This window comes from Belonocnema kinseyi, chromosome 10 (assembly GCF_010883055.1).
Source record: "Belonocnema kinseyi isolate 2016_QV_RU_SX_M_011 chromosome 10, B_treatae_v1, whole genome shotgun sequence".
Lineage (NCBI taxonomy): Eukaryota > Metazoa > Arthropoda > Insecta > Hymenoptera > Cynipidae > Belonocnema > Belonocnema kinseyi.
The window spans coordinates 69450196-69467351 of record NC_046666.1 but is presented as its reverse complement, the minus strand read 5'-3'; the positions used below and the strand labels follow the sequence as shown (position 1 = coordinate 69467351).

At 28.1% G+C, this 17156-nt stretch overlaps 1 protein-coding gene and 1 pseudogene across 1 annotated transcript in view; both read left to right on the top strand.

Moving 5' to 3' along the window:
* The first annotated feature begins 2584 nt into the window (after positions 1–2584).
* Positions 2585–3899, top strand: LOC117181188 (annotated as a pseudogene).
* A 5404-nt stretch (positions 3900–9303) lies between these two features.
* LOC117181187 (trichohyalin) overlaps positions 9304–17156 on the top strand; it is a 14002-nt gene continuing 6149 nt past the window's right edge. Inside the window, exons 1-2 of the mRNA XM_033373755.1 lie at positions 9304–9494; positions 15789–16058. Of these exons, the coding sequence (XP_033229646.1) occupies positions 9304–9494; positions 15789–16058 (461 nt within the window). The remainder of the gene's footprint in view (positions 9495–15788; positions 16059–17156) is intronic.

Genomic DNA, 17156 nt, shown 5'->3' with positions numbered 1-17156 from the left:
TACCGTTACTTCCTAGAATTTTGCAACGCGTTACTTTCACTTTTTTTAAAGTAATGCGTTACCGTTACTGAAAAGGTAACGCTTTAACTTGCCATTGCTTTATTTTATTAAATGTCTAATATATTATTTGAATGTCCAAAAATAATTTTAAGAATTTGGTACATTTGATTGTAAACTGAAAATTTGAATGCGGATAAGGAAGTAAGAAAATACATCATCTGATTGGTTTTCTTGACATTGAAGTATTTAAAGAGTCATTCTAGTAACTACACCCGAAAAAACCGCTATATTTATTAATTTTGTATGAGATTTTTAACAAATATATTGATGTAGGATTTGTTAAGCTTAATAAATGCACTCTTGAAATACGTTTAAAAAATTTTTCTTATTTATTTTATACACTTTTTGCACGCAAAAACGTCAGTCAAACACATCGAAAAGTAGATAGGTCCCGAGCTTGTGAAAAAAATCTCGGAACTGGGCAATCGAAAACAGGAAAATAAAAAAAACTTTAGGTTAATAATGACAATGGCTATGTCTTCTAGAAAATTTATTGTAACATTTTTTATTTGTACTATATTTTTTTACGAAAAACAATAAAAAAAACCACGATTTTTTGGCCGCCATTTTGTTATTTTTTCACGAATATTTAAAGAGCGTATAGGGAGCATAGCCATTTTCATACTTAACCTAAATTTTTTTGATGTTCCTATTTAAGATAACCCAGTTCTGAGATTTTTTAAACTGCCCTATCTGCTTTTCGAGGCGTTGCATTGGACTGACGTTTTGTGTACAAAATTGTATGAAATGAATTTAAAAAATGTTTCTAATGTATCTCAAGAGTGCATTTATAAGGCTAATCAATCCTACCACAATATCTTTTCCAATACTCTCATAGAGTCACCAGAATGACCCCTTAATGCAATGCTAAACGTATTTAAAATTTTTATAAAGTAACGATCGGTAACGTGCGTTACTTTTCATTACCGTTACCAGCAAATTGTAACGCGTTACCGTTACTTTGAAAAGCGCGTTACCGTTGCCGTTACTAAAAAAATAAACTTTCCTGATAACCGCTTACAAGTAACGCGTTATAGTAAAAACAAGATTGTCTTGCATTTTGAGAGTTGCGTATTTTAGTTGAAGTAAAAATTTTCCATTTTTGTGAACATTAGTGCTAACTTAATTCCATGTTCATTTTTTTTAGTAGCGAAAATTTGGTTAATTTCCACGTGAAGAAATCAATTTGTAGACGGATGTTTGTTTTTATCTTTGCACAGTGTATTCTTATAGCTACTCGTATACCACACCTTTTGTTTTTTTCTCTTCGAAAAAGCTGTATCTTTTTAGATCCTGAAAGAATTGTACGAAAACATTTTGCAGAAATCAGGTTTCAGTTTATTTTTGTCTTCTACTTGCGCTTTAGAATTTTCTATAGAAATTTCAAGGCAATGTGCTCTAAAGAATACTTGAAATGACTATCAAAAATGTACAAAGAAGTTTTCTGTAAAGCAGTTTTCAAATAAATTAATATTTGAACAACTATAAACCATCAATTTTCTTTATTTTATATTTTTTTAACTTTTCTTAAAATGTCGTAAATAAAATGCATTGCAATTTTAAGAAATACTCAGAAAGTAATTAGATTAAAATAACTTTTTTTCAATTTAACTTTATTAATTAACCAACAAGATTTTTTTTCTAATGCAGGGAATAGAATAAGTCTTAACTTCAGAAAAGCAAGCATTAGTCAGACTTTAGTCGCCCGCTAAAAGTTCAACATTCACAGTTCTTCCGTTATTATTTGATTTAAATGAAGGTTTTAGAGAAAACTTCTTTTTACTGTCTCAGACAACTTCTATTCAGGATGTTTTCATTTGCTTAAACTTCGCTCGATAAACCAAACCTTCGAAGACTGTATGGAACAAATTATGCAGTAGCTGAGGAAACAATTTTTTATTTCGTTACAAACGAAAGATAGAAACTTCTTTCTTTGATAGTTAATTAAAGGATACTTTAGGGAACAGTTCATTTGAACATCATTAAAAAATACCAAAACCGATAGCGCTGAGCGTCAGTTGAAGATAAAAATTAAACTAAAATTTAATTTCTAAAAAATGCTTCTTTTATCATTCATTCAGGAACTATAAAAGATACATCTTTTACGAAGGGGAAATAAAGATGCAAGATTTAATTCTTTATAAGAATCAAAATTTCTAAAACTAAATTTTTAACTTGAACTTTTTTGCGACCTTGACTCTCCCCACCGCTCCATCGCGCGAATTACTTGCTTTTACTGCATCAGGAATTCGGGATATTTGGGCAAGGAACACCGAGATAAGATATTATTTGGCAGTCGCAGTCACAGTCGCAGTTGCATTAAAGAACTCAAGCGTTCAACATTGCATTTCTACTGAATACCAAAATCGCGCATCAAAAAATCACAATGTTAAACTTATGGACTTTGAGTGTGGCGACCTTAATCAGTGGCCTTGGGATTTATCTTTTCTTCAGTTTGAGGAAATTGAAAATTTTCAAAAGTGCCGGAATTCCCCACAACGCACCCACACTTTTCTTCGGAAACATGGCGCCAATGGTGTTTCGCAAAATATACGTGGGAAATATGATTAAAAATATGTACGATAATTACTCAAATGCAAAGTACTTCGGTAATTATGACTTCATCCAAACCAGTCGTTGTGCTACGTGATCTTGAATTAATAAAATCAGTCGGAGTGAAGAATTTCTAAAGCTTTCCAAATCATCGAACCTTCGTTGAAGAATCTTTGGATCCCCCTTTAGCCAGGAACCTGTTTTCCTTAACAGGAGAAAGGTGGCACAATGTCAGGAGTTTATTGACTCCATCCTTTACATCCAGCAAGATGAAGATTATGTACAAGCTTATATCTCAATGTGCGATCGACTTCACTGAATTTCTGGCAAAGAATACAGAAAATAATCAAATTAGAGAAATGAAGGACGTCTTTGCGAGATATACCAACGATGTGATAGCAACCTGTGCATTTGGGATTAGAGTCGATTCGATGAGAAATCCAAAAAACGAATTTTACTTGATAGGCAAGAAAGCCACGGATCTGGAAAAAATTGCCCCGAAAGTGTTTCTGGTAAGAGACTTCCCCTAGATTGTGAAGCTCTTTAAGATTCGATTAGTCCATCCTCGAATTGATCGATTCTTCACAGATATCATCAAATCCACGATAGCTATTAGAGACAAGGAGGGAATATCTCGACCGGATATGCTGCAACTTTTGATGGAAAATAGGGAGAATGAAAAAAGCAAAGTTGATCTCACTTCAGAGGAAATAACAGCTCAGGCCTTTATCTTTTTCTTTGGGGGCTTTGACACGACTTCGACTAACATGTCTTTTGTTGCTCATGAACTTGCTGTTAATCCTGAAATTCAGGCTAGGTTGCAAGAAGAAATTGATACCGTTTTACGCGATACAAATGGAGATCCTTCATACGAAGCAATTAATGGAATGGAGTATCTGGATGCAGTTTTAAATGAAACTCTAAGAAAGTATCCTCTCTTCTCAGTATTGGATAGAGTTTGTTCAAAACAATTTGAACTTCCGCCGACACTTCCTGGATCAAAACCATTTATAGTGAAACCTGGTATGATTGCCTGGATTCCGGTCTATGCTATACAACACGATGCTAATTATTTTGAAGAACCAGAGAAATTTAATCCTGATCGGTTTTCAAATAATAATAATGCTAACATTAAGTCAGCAACATTTTTATCATTTGGTATTGGACCCCGACAGTGTATCGGAAATAGGTTTGCGATTTTGGAAACGAAGACTATGTTGTTTCACCTGCTGGCTAAATGTAATCTGAAAGTTTGTTCCAGAACGAGTGTTCGGTTGAAATTCAGTAAAACGACGTTTGGTCTTACATCTGATAATGGTTATTGGCTGTCTTTGGAAAACAGAACCAGCAATTACGTTAATCACGAAACTCCTAACGACACAGACTTCTGAAAAGGTGAAGGAAATTTAAATTACTCTTTTTTTACCCTTTATTTGGCAATATTTTCTTGAGGAAACTTATTATTATAATTTGATTTTCAGACGAGACTTTTAATATAATACTGCTGTTTGCTTCACGATAAGATTTTTATGAAAAATGTGGTACTCTGGTATTAAAAAGATAAGTATTCCACACAATATAATGAAGAGTGTCCAGGGAGAGCTATGTAGGTTCCAAGAAACAAAAATGTCAGTAGTTAAAAATGTATATTTGGATTGAAAATTAAACGAATTTCTTAAAAATTAATTCGCCTTTTTGGCTTAAAAATTCAACAATTTGATAGAAAAATATGTTGAATATGTTTTTTGTAGAAAATTAATCTCTTTGGTTGAAAATTGAAGTATTTGGTTTAAAATGTAGGGGAAGGTGGGGCGAGACGGTGCACATAATTTTTGACGCTAATTAGGCTGTAACCTGTAAGAACTTGTAGAAACAATTATTAGTTAAAATTTTCTCCAATTTATCATTTACAAGTTGCACATATGTTTTTGTAAATGCAGCTAACTAATTTTTTAATAAATTAAGTATCAAGCACTGTATGTTAAGTGGGGCGCTATGGAACATGCGGCGGGTAAAACAGAACGCATGGTGAGACGGTATGGAAGAATTGGAATATCAATTTTAATTTGTAAATAATGTTGAGAATTAATAAAAAGTAAGCAACAAATCTTAATGTATGCCATGGAACGCGCACCGAAAGCTGTTGAATTCCAAACCGAACATGATTTTCTGTTTCTCGCTCTCGCGTTCGCTTTCGCCATCACTATAGGAATCTTTGTTATAGTTGAGTCGGTTGGCTGGCTCTGTACGGCCTGTACGCTAAAAATGTTATGGACACTGAATTACCTAATTATATTCAAATGAAAGAGAGTCTAAAAATATTCTATTTATTATTATTTTAAATTTTCGAGACAATAAATAAATGTAAAAAAATTCTTTTTGTACTTTAGAATTTTAGTGAAACTTCTAAAATTATTTTTAAAAACTAAACTTAAAATTTAAATGAAATTAAGATAAATTAAAAAATTTATTTAAATTCCAAATTAAATAAAATTTAGTTGAATTTAAAATTTTAATAAAAGTTAGCTAAATTCAACTTTTAAATGAAATTTAGGTGAATTTAAGAAGATTGATAAAGTTTAGTTAAATTAAATTAATTTCTCGTCTGGTTTCTTTTAAAGGAAAAATTTTCTAGATAATAAGTAAATAAGTTTTAAAACAATTCTATTCGTACTTTAAGATTTATTGTAGTGCAATTTTAAAAATTATTTTGTAAAACTAAATTTAAAGATTGAATACAATTTAGATCATTTCAAAAAGTGAATACATTTGAGTTAAATTCAAAATTTCAGTAAAATTTAGTTGAATTTAAGTACATTTCAGTTAAAATTGTAGATGTTGAATGGTGTTAAATGGTGTTAAATTTAAGTACAATTTAGTTCCATAAAAATGAAACTGTCGTTTAATTTTAAATTTGATTGAATTGAAGACAGATATATCTGAGTTGTTTGTTGGCTCCGACAATGGAGAGCATTCAAATAAGCTGGAAAAATTGAAAAAAAATTCCCTTATTTTTATTATAATTAGTTAAATTCAATTTAAAAAAACTCAGAAGAGTAATTAGGACTCATAGTTCTAAAGTTTTTAGTTTGAAACTTTTCAGAAGTCGACAATGTCAAAATATAAATGGAAGCATTTAAACTTCAGCATAACTATTTTGCATGGTAATACTTTATTATCCCACAATTTTATTTCAAATTAGAAGTATTTTAGCAATTAAATAATTATTCCATTCAAAATTATTCAGTTTCGAAAATTGGATTATAACTTCCAAGCCTTTAAAATTAAAAGGTTTTAAATGGGAGAAATTTGAAATTAAAACAATTAAAAGTACAGTGTAAATTATTTTCTTTTAGAAGCGTAAAAATAAAATAATAGTTATTAAAAGAAACTAGTTTATAGATTTAAAATTCAAAATCTCAGTATTTGTAAAATTTCGAATATTCTTCGTGTATAACCTGTTAATTCAAATTATTTAATTTTAAATGTTTTAAATCAAATCACTTATGATTCGTTAATACACTTTTTTCAGCTTTAGGATATAAATAATTTTAAACTGCAATAAGTAGATTATTCGATGTCAAACCTCGTGAAAAATTGGAATAAATGTAAATCCTTTGAAATCGAAAACTTTTTATGAGGAGAGGAATTTTAAATTGAAAGGGTTTAATATATTTTCAATTTAAAACATTCAAATTGACTAATTTTATAAACAGAAATTTCAAGAATTGTATTATTTGAAATTTTTTCATAGAGTTAATAAATTAAAAATACAAGCATTAATATTTTTAAAATTTTGAATATGCCTCAAGTGTAATCTGATAAATTTAAATTATTTAATTTTGAAAGTTTTGAATTGAAAATTGAAATGCAGAATTCTAAATGTTTGTATTTGGGTATTATCAGATTTTGGAGGCCATTAATTTAAGCCTAATTAAGTTAGAAGGCTTACAGTTGTCAATTTTACGGTAATAAGCCCTTATATTCAAAACCAAATTAAATTTCAATGTTAAAATTTTAAATTGTTTAGGATTTGATTCTTAAATTCAGATTTTTTCAATGCTTTACATTTTTAATTTTACACTTTCAAACCTTTCTTTTTTAATTTGAATCATCGAGAAAAAATTACATTTTAGTAGACACGACTTTTTTTACGTAAAAAAATTCATTTAGGAAATACCCCGTGCGCCAAGGTGAATAATCCGTCGAGAGGAAAAATGGGTTAAGCCAAATCTGCTGTTTGTGTGAAGAAACTCACTATCTTCGTTTTGACATGAGTCTTCTTTACGTGTACGCTGCAACGCGAAAATGACCCTTACGTCAAACTTCAGAGAGTAACTATTTTCTCCAAGACGGCAAAAATAATCACGGCTTATAACATTAAAAAAAATTATTTGATAACAAAATTTCGTCACTTATTTATTACATGAAAACATTTGTTCTTGTTTACAAGATTTAAGAAGTAAGAAAAAAACCTTGATTGGAATATATTGATTTTTGAAGAACAAGAAGATTTAAGCATTATAACGCTTGGGGTAAATAATTTAAAAATATAACAAATTGTTGATGCCGCAGCTTCGTATTTACTTTCAGCTTGGCGGTAATTTAACTCACCGTTTCTTATTCTTTCGATTGTCCTTTTCAAACTTTCCTCAGGCCAATTCTGTCGACCAGTCTTTCTTTTATAATTTCGCATTTTAATAACTTAAATCACGCACTTTATCATTTTTCATTTCTTACAATTATCTCACAAGTAACCCGACCAGCGACCGGCTACACTGCCAGCGACTGCGACAGGTTAAATTCGCGGATGTTCCCGTGTTCCATTCCGCCCCATTCAGCTTGTTGCTTCTCGCCCCCAACGACAATTTTATTTCAAATCCGTAATTTTCTTTTCTAAATAATTTATAATTAAATTTAATGTCAAGAACATAAAATTTAAACTTCATTTTTTTGAAAATCTTGTAAGGGAAAAGGAAATAAGAACATTATTAGTAGTTTAATTTCTCTCGAAAATAATACCATTCCTGAGTTCTCAAGTACTCAAAATTTGCACTTAATTTCTGATACAATTTACATAAAATATAAACTCTTTTTGCACTTTCCTCAACTCATTAGATTTATTTTAATTTTATAAATTTATATCAAACTTGAAGTGTGAATACTTTTCCAAATATAGTAGCGTTTTATTTTACCCGCCTGTTCCGTCGCGCCCCACATACCCTATGGATTTTGTTGGAGGTTGGTCTGTTTCAATCAAAAAATCATTATCTAGGTTAAGTGTTCATCTTTCTGTTCGAATAATCAAATATTTGGTTGAGATTTAATCTCATTTGGTTAAAAATGTAACCGTTTGTCTTAAAATAAATCTGTTTTGGTTAAGGATTCTACGATTTTCTTGAAAATTCATGCTGTTTGGTTTAATCAAAGACCGTTTCTTATTTTAAATACAAATTTGTTATAGGTTAAAATATCATCTATACAATTCTTTTTAGAGTTTATAATTTATGATTGAAAATTCAACTACTCTGTTAAAAATTGAACTACTATATAAATTTCAAAATTCCAGAAAAAAATTTTACTCAATTTATATGCTGCCAACTGCTACGTACAATGTTAAATAATTTTCGGGTGAGCCTATATGAAGAATCAGGTTTCAGTTATTCTGTATGTGCAATCAAGTCTTTTTTGTATAAATTTTAACATTTTAACTTTTAATAATCAAATAAAAAAGAGTAGACTATTCTGTAGTACCAAATACAATTTTATAAAATGTCGTGATTCCATATACAGAAGCTTAAAACTTGATTCTTTATAGGGACTCAGCCAAACTTGATTCCATGTTGTATCGTACAGTCGATTTATTCAAAAGGATATTAATTACGTTTCAGGTCACTACTAAGAAATAATTTTATTTAGGCTTATCATTTGAACTTTTTCTGATTTATATATTTCATCATGAAAAAATATAAATAATTTATATGTGTAAGTATAGGTCATCGTTTTAAAGAGGTTTTCATTCCTAACGAACAAGAAGTTGATAATTGGATTAAAACAAATAATTTTCGGTCAAGAAGGTACATTCAAATAATATTTGGTATGTCATATTAACCAATTTCTATTTAAAATTAAGAAATAATTAGTTATTGCTATAACTACCATGATAACATTTGTATAGTCCATTCTTTTGTCATTCTGGTGAAGTTAGGTCAAAAGCTTAGAAACTTTGAGGTATACACGTACTGAAAAAATGTGGCTATTTTCACCCAAATTTCGGTAGAAATTATCCCTCTTCCAGGTACCACTATTCGTAGGATCACGTCTCGCTGGATTGTCACAATTCATCTGATAAAAATTGCTTTTTCAACTTCTAAACAAAATCTTTTCATTTGTTTTAAAGAATTTGTCCAATTATTATATAAGCAGACAGAAATGTAAACGTTTAGCATTTCTTTTTGGATCGATATCCTCAGGTTAATTCCTGTGAAGGAACAATACCACACCTGTGATGGAAATATCCCTCAGTATTCGTATAGGTGGATACTCAATATTCATGGGGACCATGAACCTTAACGACAGGAAGACACGCGTAAACAAAGTTTCATTTCAAGCTTATCTACCTTAAGTTAGAGTAATGAATTCGTTTAATTTGACATTTTCGTGATCATACAAATCGTGTCATTTTTGACAATGACGTCCACAAAAACTGTCCTCTTCGAAGAAGCAGAAACTGTGATGAGTAGGACAATGCAAGTACCCATTTTTCGAATTCCGGAAATACTAAACGATGAAGATAACTTGGACCTTGAAGATAGAAATTCGATTTTAAATTTAAAAGTCTCAATTTTTGGAGACGAAGTTTCTGATCTAAATAAGAAAAGGTAAGTGAATGTATAAAATTCCTATTATCCGTTTTTTTGTTGTTGTTAATATTATACTTATAATAATTAAATATTTTTAATGATTACAGTTTTTTTCTCGCACGCAATTTTTCAATTAAAATATAAAATTTATATTGAAACAAAAATTTTTTCTTTTTATAGTATCTATTATCTAAAATAATAGAGAAGAATAATAGAGATTACTGTCTTTTTCTCTCACGCAATTTAATTGATGAAAATTAATATCCTCACTTCAGAATTAATATAATATTTTTGGGCAATAAATAGAGAAGCAAACCGTTTCATTTTAATTAAAAAATAGAAATATTAGCCGAAAGACACTGATATAACGCAATGTACCAACAACATGTTTTATTATTATATTATTTTCAAAAAAATTAAACTTCCCATTTTTTACGTATGAAAATATTTATTTATTAAATTCTGATGTAAACTTTTGTAAATTTTCCACTTTTAACTAATAACAGAAATGAAAATTTTGCATTTTTTCTTTAGTTTCCAACATTTTAAAATGGAATTTTGAATATTGATCACTTTTCAACATTTTCATTTTTAACGATTACATTTTCAAGTGTTGAAAATTGAATAAAATTGAAAGTTGAATTTACAACAGTTAAAAATAAAATTCATAACTTTCTTCCATTCACAATTTTCTTTAATTTTTAATGGTTGAAAATATAATTTTTTCAGGCGAATAATAATAAGCTACATCATCCAAAATTATTAGAAGATTCTAAATCTTATTCAAATTACGATGGTTTTTCTTTACAAACGTCAATTTTGGATTCACAGCGCAATGTGACTTAATGTAACTTGAAATTGCTAAAAAATTATGAATCTTCTTTAAAATATAATTTTTTATAAATAAAAATGTATAACGAAAACTCTAAATAATCCGAAATTGTTCAAGCATATACATTTTATTATGTTTAAAAAAAGTCATTGGATTTAATTCTAACGACTTTACTTTCAAAATACCGATTTTAGGTTTATTAATACATCAAGATGACCTAAAATTGGTAAAAATTTGGTTGTCTGTAATCTAATTTTTAATACAATAATTACCGACAAGAATCCCTAACATCACATAAGAATAAATTGTTTCAGATTCTAAATCTTCTTTAAAATGCAATGAATTTTGTTTTAAATAACTGGTTTCATGTGAAAGACATGAACATAACCTTAAACTGTTCCAAACTCTTGACCTTCTTTCTAATTTATATTGAAAACCGCTAACTTAACCTGATGAACAAAAAGAAGAATAATTTTTAAAAATATATAATTATTCTTTACGAAAAATATCGACATCTGGTGGAAACCGCCAACATAGCCTAAAATTGTTGAAAAGTTGTAAGTTTTCTTTGAAATATAATATTGTTTTAAATTAAAAATAGCAATTCTCGACGAAAACGCTAAAATGAGCAAAAATTTAAATTTAAATAATAAATATTGGATTTAAATCTAATCATTTTTGTTTAGAAATTACTAATTTCAGGCGAAACGCACAAGCGTAACCTAAATGTGTAGAAAAATGTAAATATTCTTTAAAATCTAATAATATTTTATTACAAATACTAATAATTTCAACAAAGCTAACATAACATAAAATTATTCAGAAGTGGAAACATTGTCTCCAAAAATCTAGTCATTTTTGTTTAAAAATAACAGTTTCATGTGAAAAACGTTTATATAAACTGAAACTGTTAAAAAATTGTAAATATTCTTTAATGTATATATTAAAAACCGCTAGCCTAATCTAAATTGTGCAACCAATTTTTAACTTTTTTTTAATCAAATTATTTTTTACAAAAAATGCCGTCTTCTGCTAAAAATGCCAACATAAACAAAAATTGTTAAAAAGTTATGAATCTTCTTTAAAATCGAATTAATACATTTTTTACGAATTTCCGACGACAAACACTAAAATAATACAAAATTGTTAAGATTCTAAATCTTGTTTAAATTTTTATGATTTTTGTTTGAAAATGCCAATTTTTTACATAAAGCGCCAATGTAACCTACATATGTTCAATAATAATTATGAACCTTTAAGCCCTAATGGTTATTGAGACTTAATGATTTTTGTTTAAAAATGGAAATTGACGGCGAAAAAAACGAACACAAGCTAAACATTTTAGAAATTTTAAATCGTCCAAACTTTATGATTTCATATTGCATTTTTTTAAGTCCTAATTTACAGCTAAAACCACTAACTTAAAACGTGTATAATATTTTTTTAAATTTATTAAATAACTTGAAAGTTTTAATATAAACGTGTAAGATTATTAAAAAGTACATATGATTTCTCTTCTTAGGAGGGATTATTTGTAGATTTAGTTTTCAAAATTTCAAATTTAAGCTATAAAACAATTTCAAATAATAAAATGCGAATCAGGTTTTCAACTACATTGATTTCGAGATTTTTTAGATATTTTGATACACCATTTTTTTACATAGAAAATAATACAAAATAAATTTATTTATAATTGTTACATTCGAAATTGAAGAATATCTTAAAAGAATTTTTCAATTAGACATTTCTGATTTGAATAATTAAATTTTGAAATTTTTTAATTATATGGATTTTATATACCTTGGAAATTCCAACTTGAAATTTTGTTCAAAAATGAACATTTGCTCAATTGTGAATTTTAAATCTTCAACATTCTAGGCATCTGTAACCATCTTGAGTTACTTACTTTAATCCATTTTTATGAATTAATGAAAGAACATCGTCAAAAATGTTAGAAATTTAAATAAATAATTAAACATGTCATGGGTTAAGTTATACGAAATTTCTATAGACTCACCGAAAATATTGATGCTATGCTCACCCAATTTCGGTGAACCTAGGCACGGCCTTAATTATAACACCTAAATATTGCAGCATAGCTATTAAATTAACTATAGAATGTGTTATTAAATAGATAACAAGATTCTATACACTTTAATCGATCCATTATAAACTCCGAAGCTTAGTCAACAAACTTGCTAACTGGAGCTTCTGAAAATCTGTGAAATGAATTAAACCAAAAGATAAAGAAATACCATTTTTTTAATATTCTGCACTCCTTGTTCATAACTAAAAGTGATAAAGGTAAATTACTTTGAATGAACTAGAATAATTTAAAATAATGCAACTTAATCAAATTTAAAAGAAATTATGGCCTTTTAATGAAGGACAAAATTTCCGATCTTTCCCTGGATTTTTCAAGATTCGAAAAAAGATTTCACTTGCAAAATGGAACTTTTGAATTTCAAACTTTTATAATTGAAAAGCTTAACCATTTTTTTTATCCAAATGCTCAATAATATTTCAAATGAAACCTTAAACGTAGAAAATTAAAGCTTTTAATACTTCTAATGTAAAAAACTTCAAATTAAATAGTAAATACCACTTAGTACAAAATTTTGTATTTTAAATTTCTATAGATTGAACAGTTAAATGGTTTCTGCTTAAAAAATATAAACCCATGCTGTCATTTGCAATTATGTAATTTATAGAAATTTTGATTTAAAAACATTAAAAATGGCAAGAATACAATTTTTTTAAACTAAACATTCTTCGAATTAAAAGTTAAATTATTTTGATTTTATGTCGTTTAAATTAAAAATTGTTTTATTGTTATTTATATATAAAAATGTTTATACATATATCAAAATCCAAAACATTCTCTTACAGAATAACATTTTTCTTAATGGGACTATTACAACTGTAGCGTCAAAGTTTAATGGAATCACTGAAAAATGCCGAAAAATAAAATGACCAATATTTTAAAATATCCGACACTATAAAATTCACGATACAGGAAAATTTCCGAATTATAAAATCCCGAATTTAAAAAATTCCAAAATTGGTTTAATAATAAATACATAATAAAATAACAAATATGTTTATCACATAAAAGTTTTCTATTCATTGTATTATTATTTAATAATTTCCTTATTATTTAGATTCGGCAACCTTATTTCAGCCATTTTATATTTTCGGGAATTTTCCAATTCGGTAAAGAGTTTTATTATTCGGGATTTTCAAATTTTCGACCACTTTTAATTTCGGCATAATTATAATTCAAATATTTTCTCTTTCAGGAATTTGCCACTGGCAGAAATGTTCCTTTTCTAGATTTTTCAGGCGTCCCTTAAAATGTATCTCTTTTGCTATAAATGTCATCTTTTTGGTCACGAATAAATGTTTTTTATTATTTACATTTTACATTTTCAAAAATATATGTTTTGGTTGAAAATTATTAGCTTTTTTAAAATAAATTTCTTTTTAACTGAAAGTTTAACTATTAATTCCATTTTTTCGAACATTTATTTCTTTTAGTTAAAAACACAATTGTTTAATTTGGAATTACAGTGATACCCTCCCATAGCCCCGATTTCGGGACTGACGGTTGGCGGCAACTAACTCATTATAGCCTGCTCCGCTTTTGTCGGAAAGGCTATAGAAGGGAGGGCTATTGAAGATTTTCACTGTAATTTGTTTAGATTGAGGAATCAAGTCGCCCTACAATTATAGTATGCCATGTTCCTCAGATTTTAATACTATTATCAACGTATTTTAGCTACGGTGGAAAGTTGGTTTTGGGTTGGTATTCCGATGGTTACTTTTAAGATAAAATATATTTTTGAAAATTGTTATTTGTTAAATTGAAATTAGGTCACCTATATAAAATATGCACTGCGAAGTTGGCATTTTCACTTATAGCAATGCAAAAAAGGACATGGTGTGATATAATTCTAACTTTTAATTAACGTCCCTATTTTAAATAATAATTTTAATAGATAAGGGAATAAATTTAAGGAGAAAGTTGATTAACAACTAAAGTGTGACCCTTACTGAGACAGAAAATAATAATAGTTCGAAAAATTCAATAAGTGGTCAGCGTAGTAAAACTCTCTACAGGGTGACGAAGTGTTGAAAATTCGTCATTTTCATGGAATTACAGATTTAAATGTTTTTAATTTAAAAGTAAAATGTAACTATTACATTTCTGGCTGAAAATGGATCTTTTTTAATTGAAAATTAAACTATTCGGTTAGAAATTCATTTATTTTGTTGAAACTTCGTTGTTTTCTGGATTGTAAATACATTTTTCGAACTACAAATTTAACTATTCCCTTTTCGGTTAAAAATTGATATTTTTTACTTGAAAGTTCATGTATTTAGTGTAAAATTCATCTTTTCGGTTTGAAAATTCATCTGTATTTTTTTGTTAACTTTGATCTGTTTTGATTAAAAATGAAACTCTTTTTTTATCTGAAATATCAACTATTACAATTTTCATTGAGAATTCATATTGTTTGGTGGAAAAGTCTACTATTTGGTTAAAAGTTGAACTGCTTTGTTCAAAATTCCTTTTTTTTGTAGAAGATTCATAATTTTAGCCGAAATATAATCTCTATAGTGGAAAATTGAACTATCTTAACTATTCAATTTTGAACGTTAAAATTTGTACATTGTTTAATTTTGTAGATTGAGAACCATTTTTTAAAATAAATTATTTTTCATTTCTTGATACTGGATCATTAATTAATCTATATTTACAGTTGGTAAACTCAAACCGCTTTTACCTATAAATTTCAATTTTAATCGCTTTTAATGGTATAAATCTTCTTCTAAGCTAACAAATGAACAATTCACTGTCATTTTCCAGTCTCAACAAATTCCCGGTCATTTCGTAGGTTTTCCGGTTTCTTGGTCCAGCGGCCATCCTGAAATGTTTTGCTTCAATAAAAATACCTTTGATAAATTATATAATTAATTAATTTTCATCAATTTATCAAAAGTTTCATACTGCATTGATTGTTATTGTCAGGAATAAATGTTTTTAGAAATAGATACGCGAAACATCTAAATAATTATTTTTAATTATAAAAAAGTGAACCGCTTCGTTTTATTTACAGACATATAATGAATGAGGAGCCCGAAGTTCTATTTCGAAGTCTCTTCGACAAGGATTCCAAAGAATTTAAAAGAAGGATGCGTCAAAGTTCAAAACTATGCAAATCTTATATTTGCAGCAAAAAACTGATCGCAGATTCGGATGACGAACATTTTTGGCGCTCTTCAATGAAGGATTTCAACTGTGTTGGAGCCGGAAAAAAAACTTGGTGCAAAAACAATATTCTTCAACTTTCATTTCGAAAAATGGATTAAAGTCATTTTTCTAAATAATTTTTAAATCAAACAATGTAATAAATACAAAAGTAGTTAAAAGTTATGTAATTCATTAAATTATGAAATAATAAAATACTTATCCATAGGGAATCTAAGAAAGAAACAGATTTTCAAAGTCCAGAAAAAGATTCAGATTCGGACGATGTGTATATGGATGAAATCGACGAGGAAAATATCTTCAATGGAAATATTAAAGTCACGATCAAGGACAAACCAGTTGTAGAATCCAAAGAAAAGATTTTAGAGACTTTAAGAATATGCTTTGACGCTTTTAAAATAAATACACAAGAAAGTCGTCGTATACAGGAATTAAAGACAAAAGTTCAAGAAAAAATGGCAAACAGAAGACTAAGAAGGTAAGATGCTTTAAAAAAATTGAAACTGGACAGTCGTTTAGCTTCAGAGAAAAAAAAATGAAAATGAATTAAACTTTTACATCTTATTAGGTAGCGTCCATTAAATCCGAAAGGCTTGGGGGGGGGGGGCAGCAAATCTGGCAAATCATTAATCGGTGGGGGCATCCTAAAGAATTTCTTGAGAAACTTTTTTTTTATTTAAAAAATGTTAATTATAACCGTTTTGTCTGTTAAAATTACTTTTCGATTTTAATATACACATATTATTATTTGCATTTTTTATGATGTAATGTTTCAGATTACAAACATGCATAAAATAAATATATTCTACAGCCTAAGGGTTATGTCATTCTTGAAATTTGGTGTTAACTTTCTATAAAAACTATGAAAATCCTCGAAATCTGTTGAAATATTTTAAATCCGCATTGGATTTAGTAAAATCTCTAAAGTCCGTGCGAATCTTTCCAAATCTCTTGAAATTCCTAACGATGAATAAAAATCTTTTGAAATCTATTTAAAAACTCCTTCACATCCCTTAGAACACCTTATATTATTCAGAAATACTTTCAAACTCTGTAAAATCTTTCGAAACATTACAAAGTCCTTTAAAATCCGTAGATGGACTTGGGAATCATTTGAAATCTTTTAAAGTTCTTTGAAAGGAGTTACTAAATTTGAAATTTCTTTAAATCCCTTTAAATCTCTTAAAATTCCTTAAAATCTCTTAAAATCCCTTATAATTCCTTAAAACTTTTTAAAAACTGAAGAAGTCCCTAAGATCATATGAAATCTTCAAAATCCCGTAAAAATACGTTATAGTCCTTTAAAATCTATGGAAAACGCTTAATATTTCTGAAAAAACGTTTAAAATCCTTCAAATTCCATGAATAACTTCGAAATCTTACGTGATCCTGTGAAATCTTTGAAATGCCTTTAAAATTTATTGAAATCATTAAAAACCGTGGGAAGCTTCTCGAATCGTTTTAACTCCCTAAAAGTATATTATTATTATTATTATTATTATTATTATTATTATTATTATTATTACACCATTAAGCCATTTCCCTTTCGGGGTAGGCGTGACTCACTCGGCAGGGG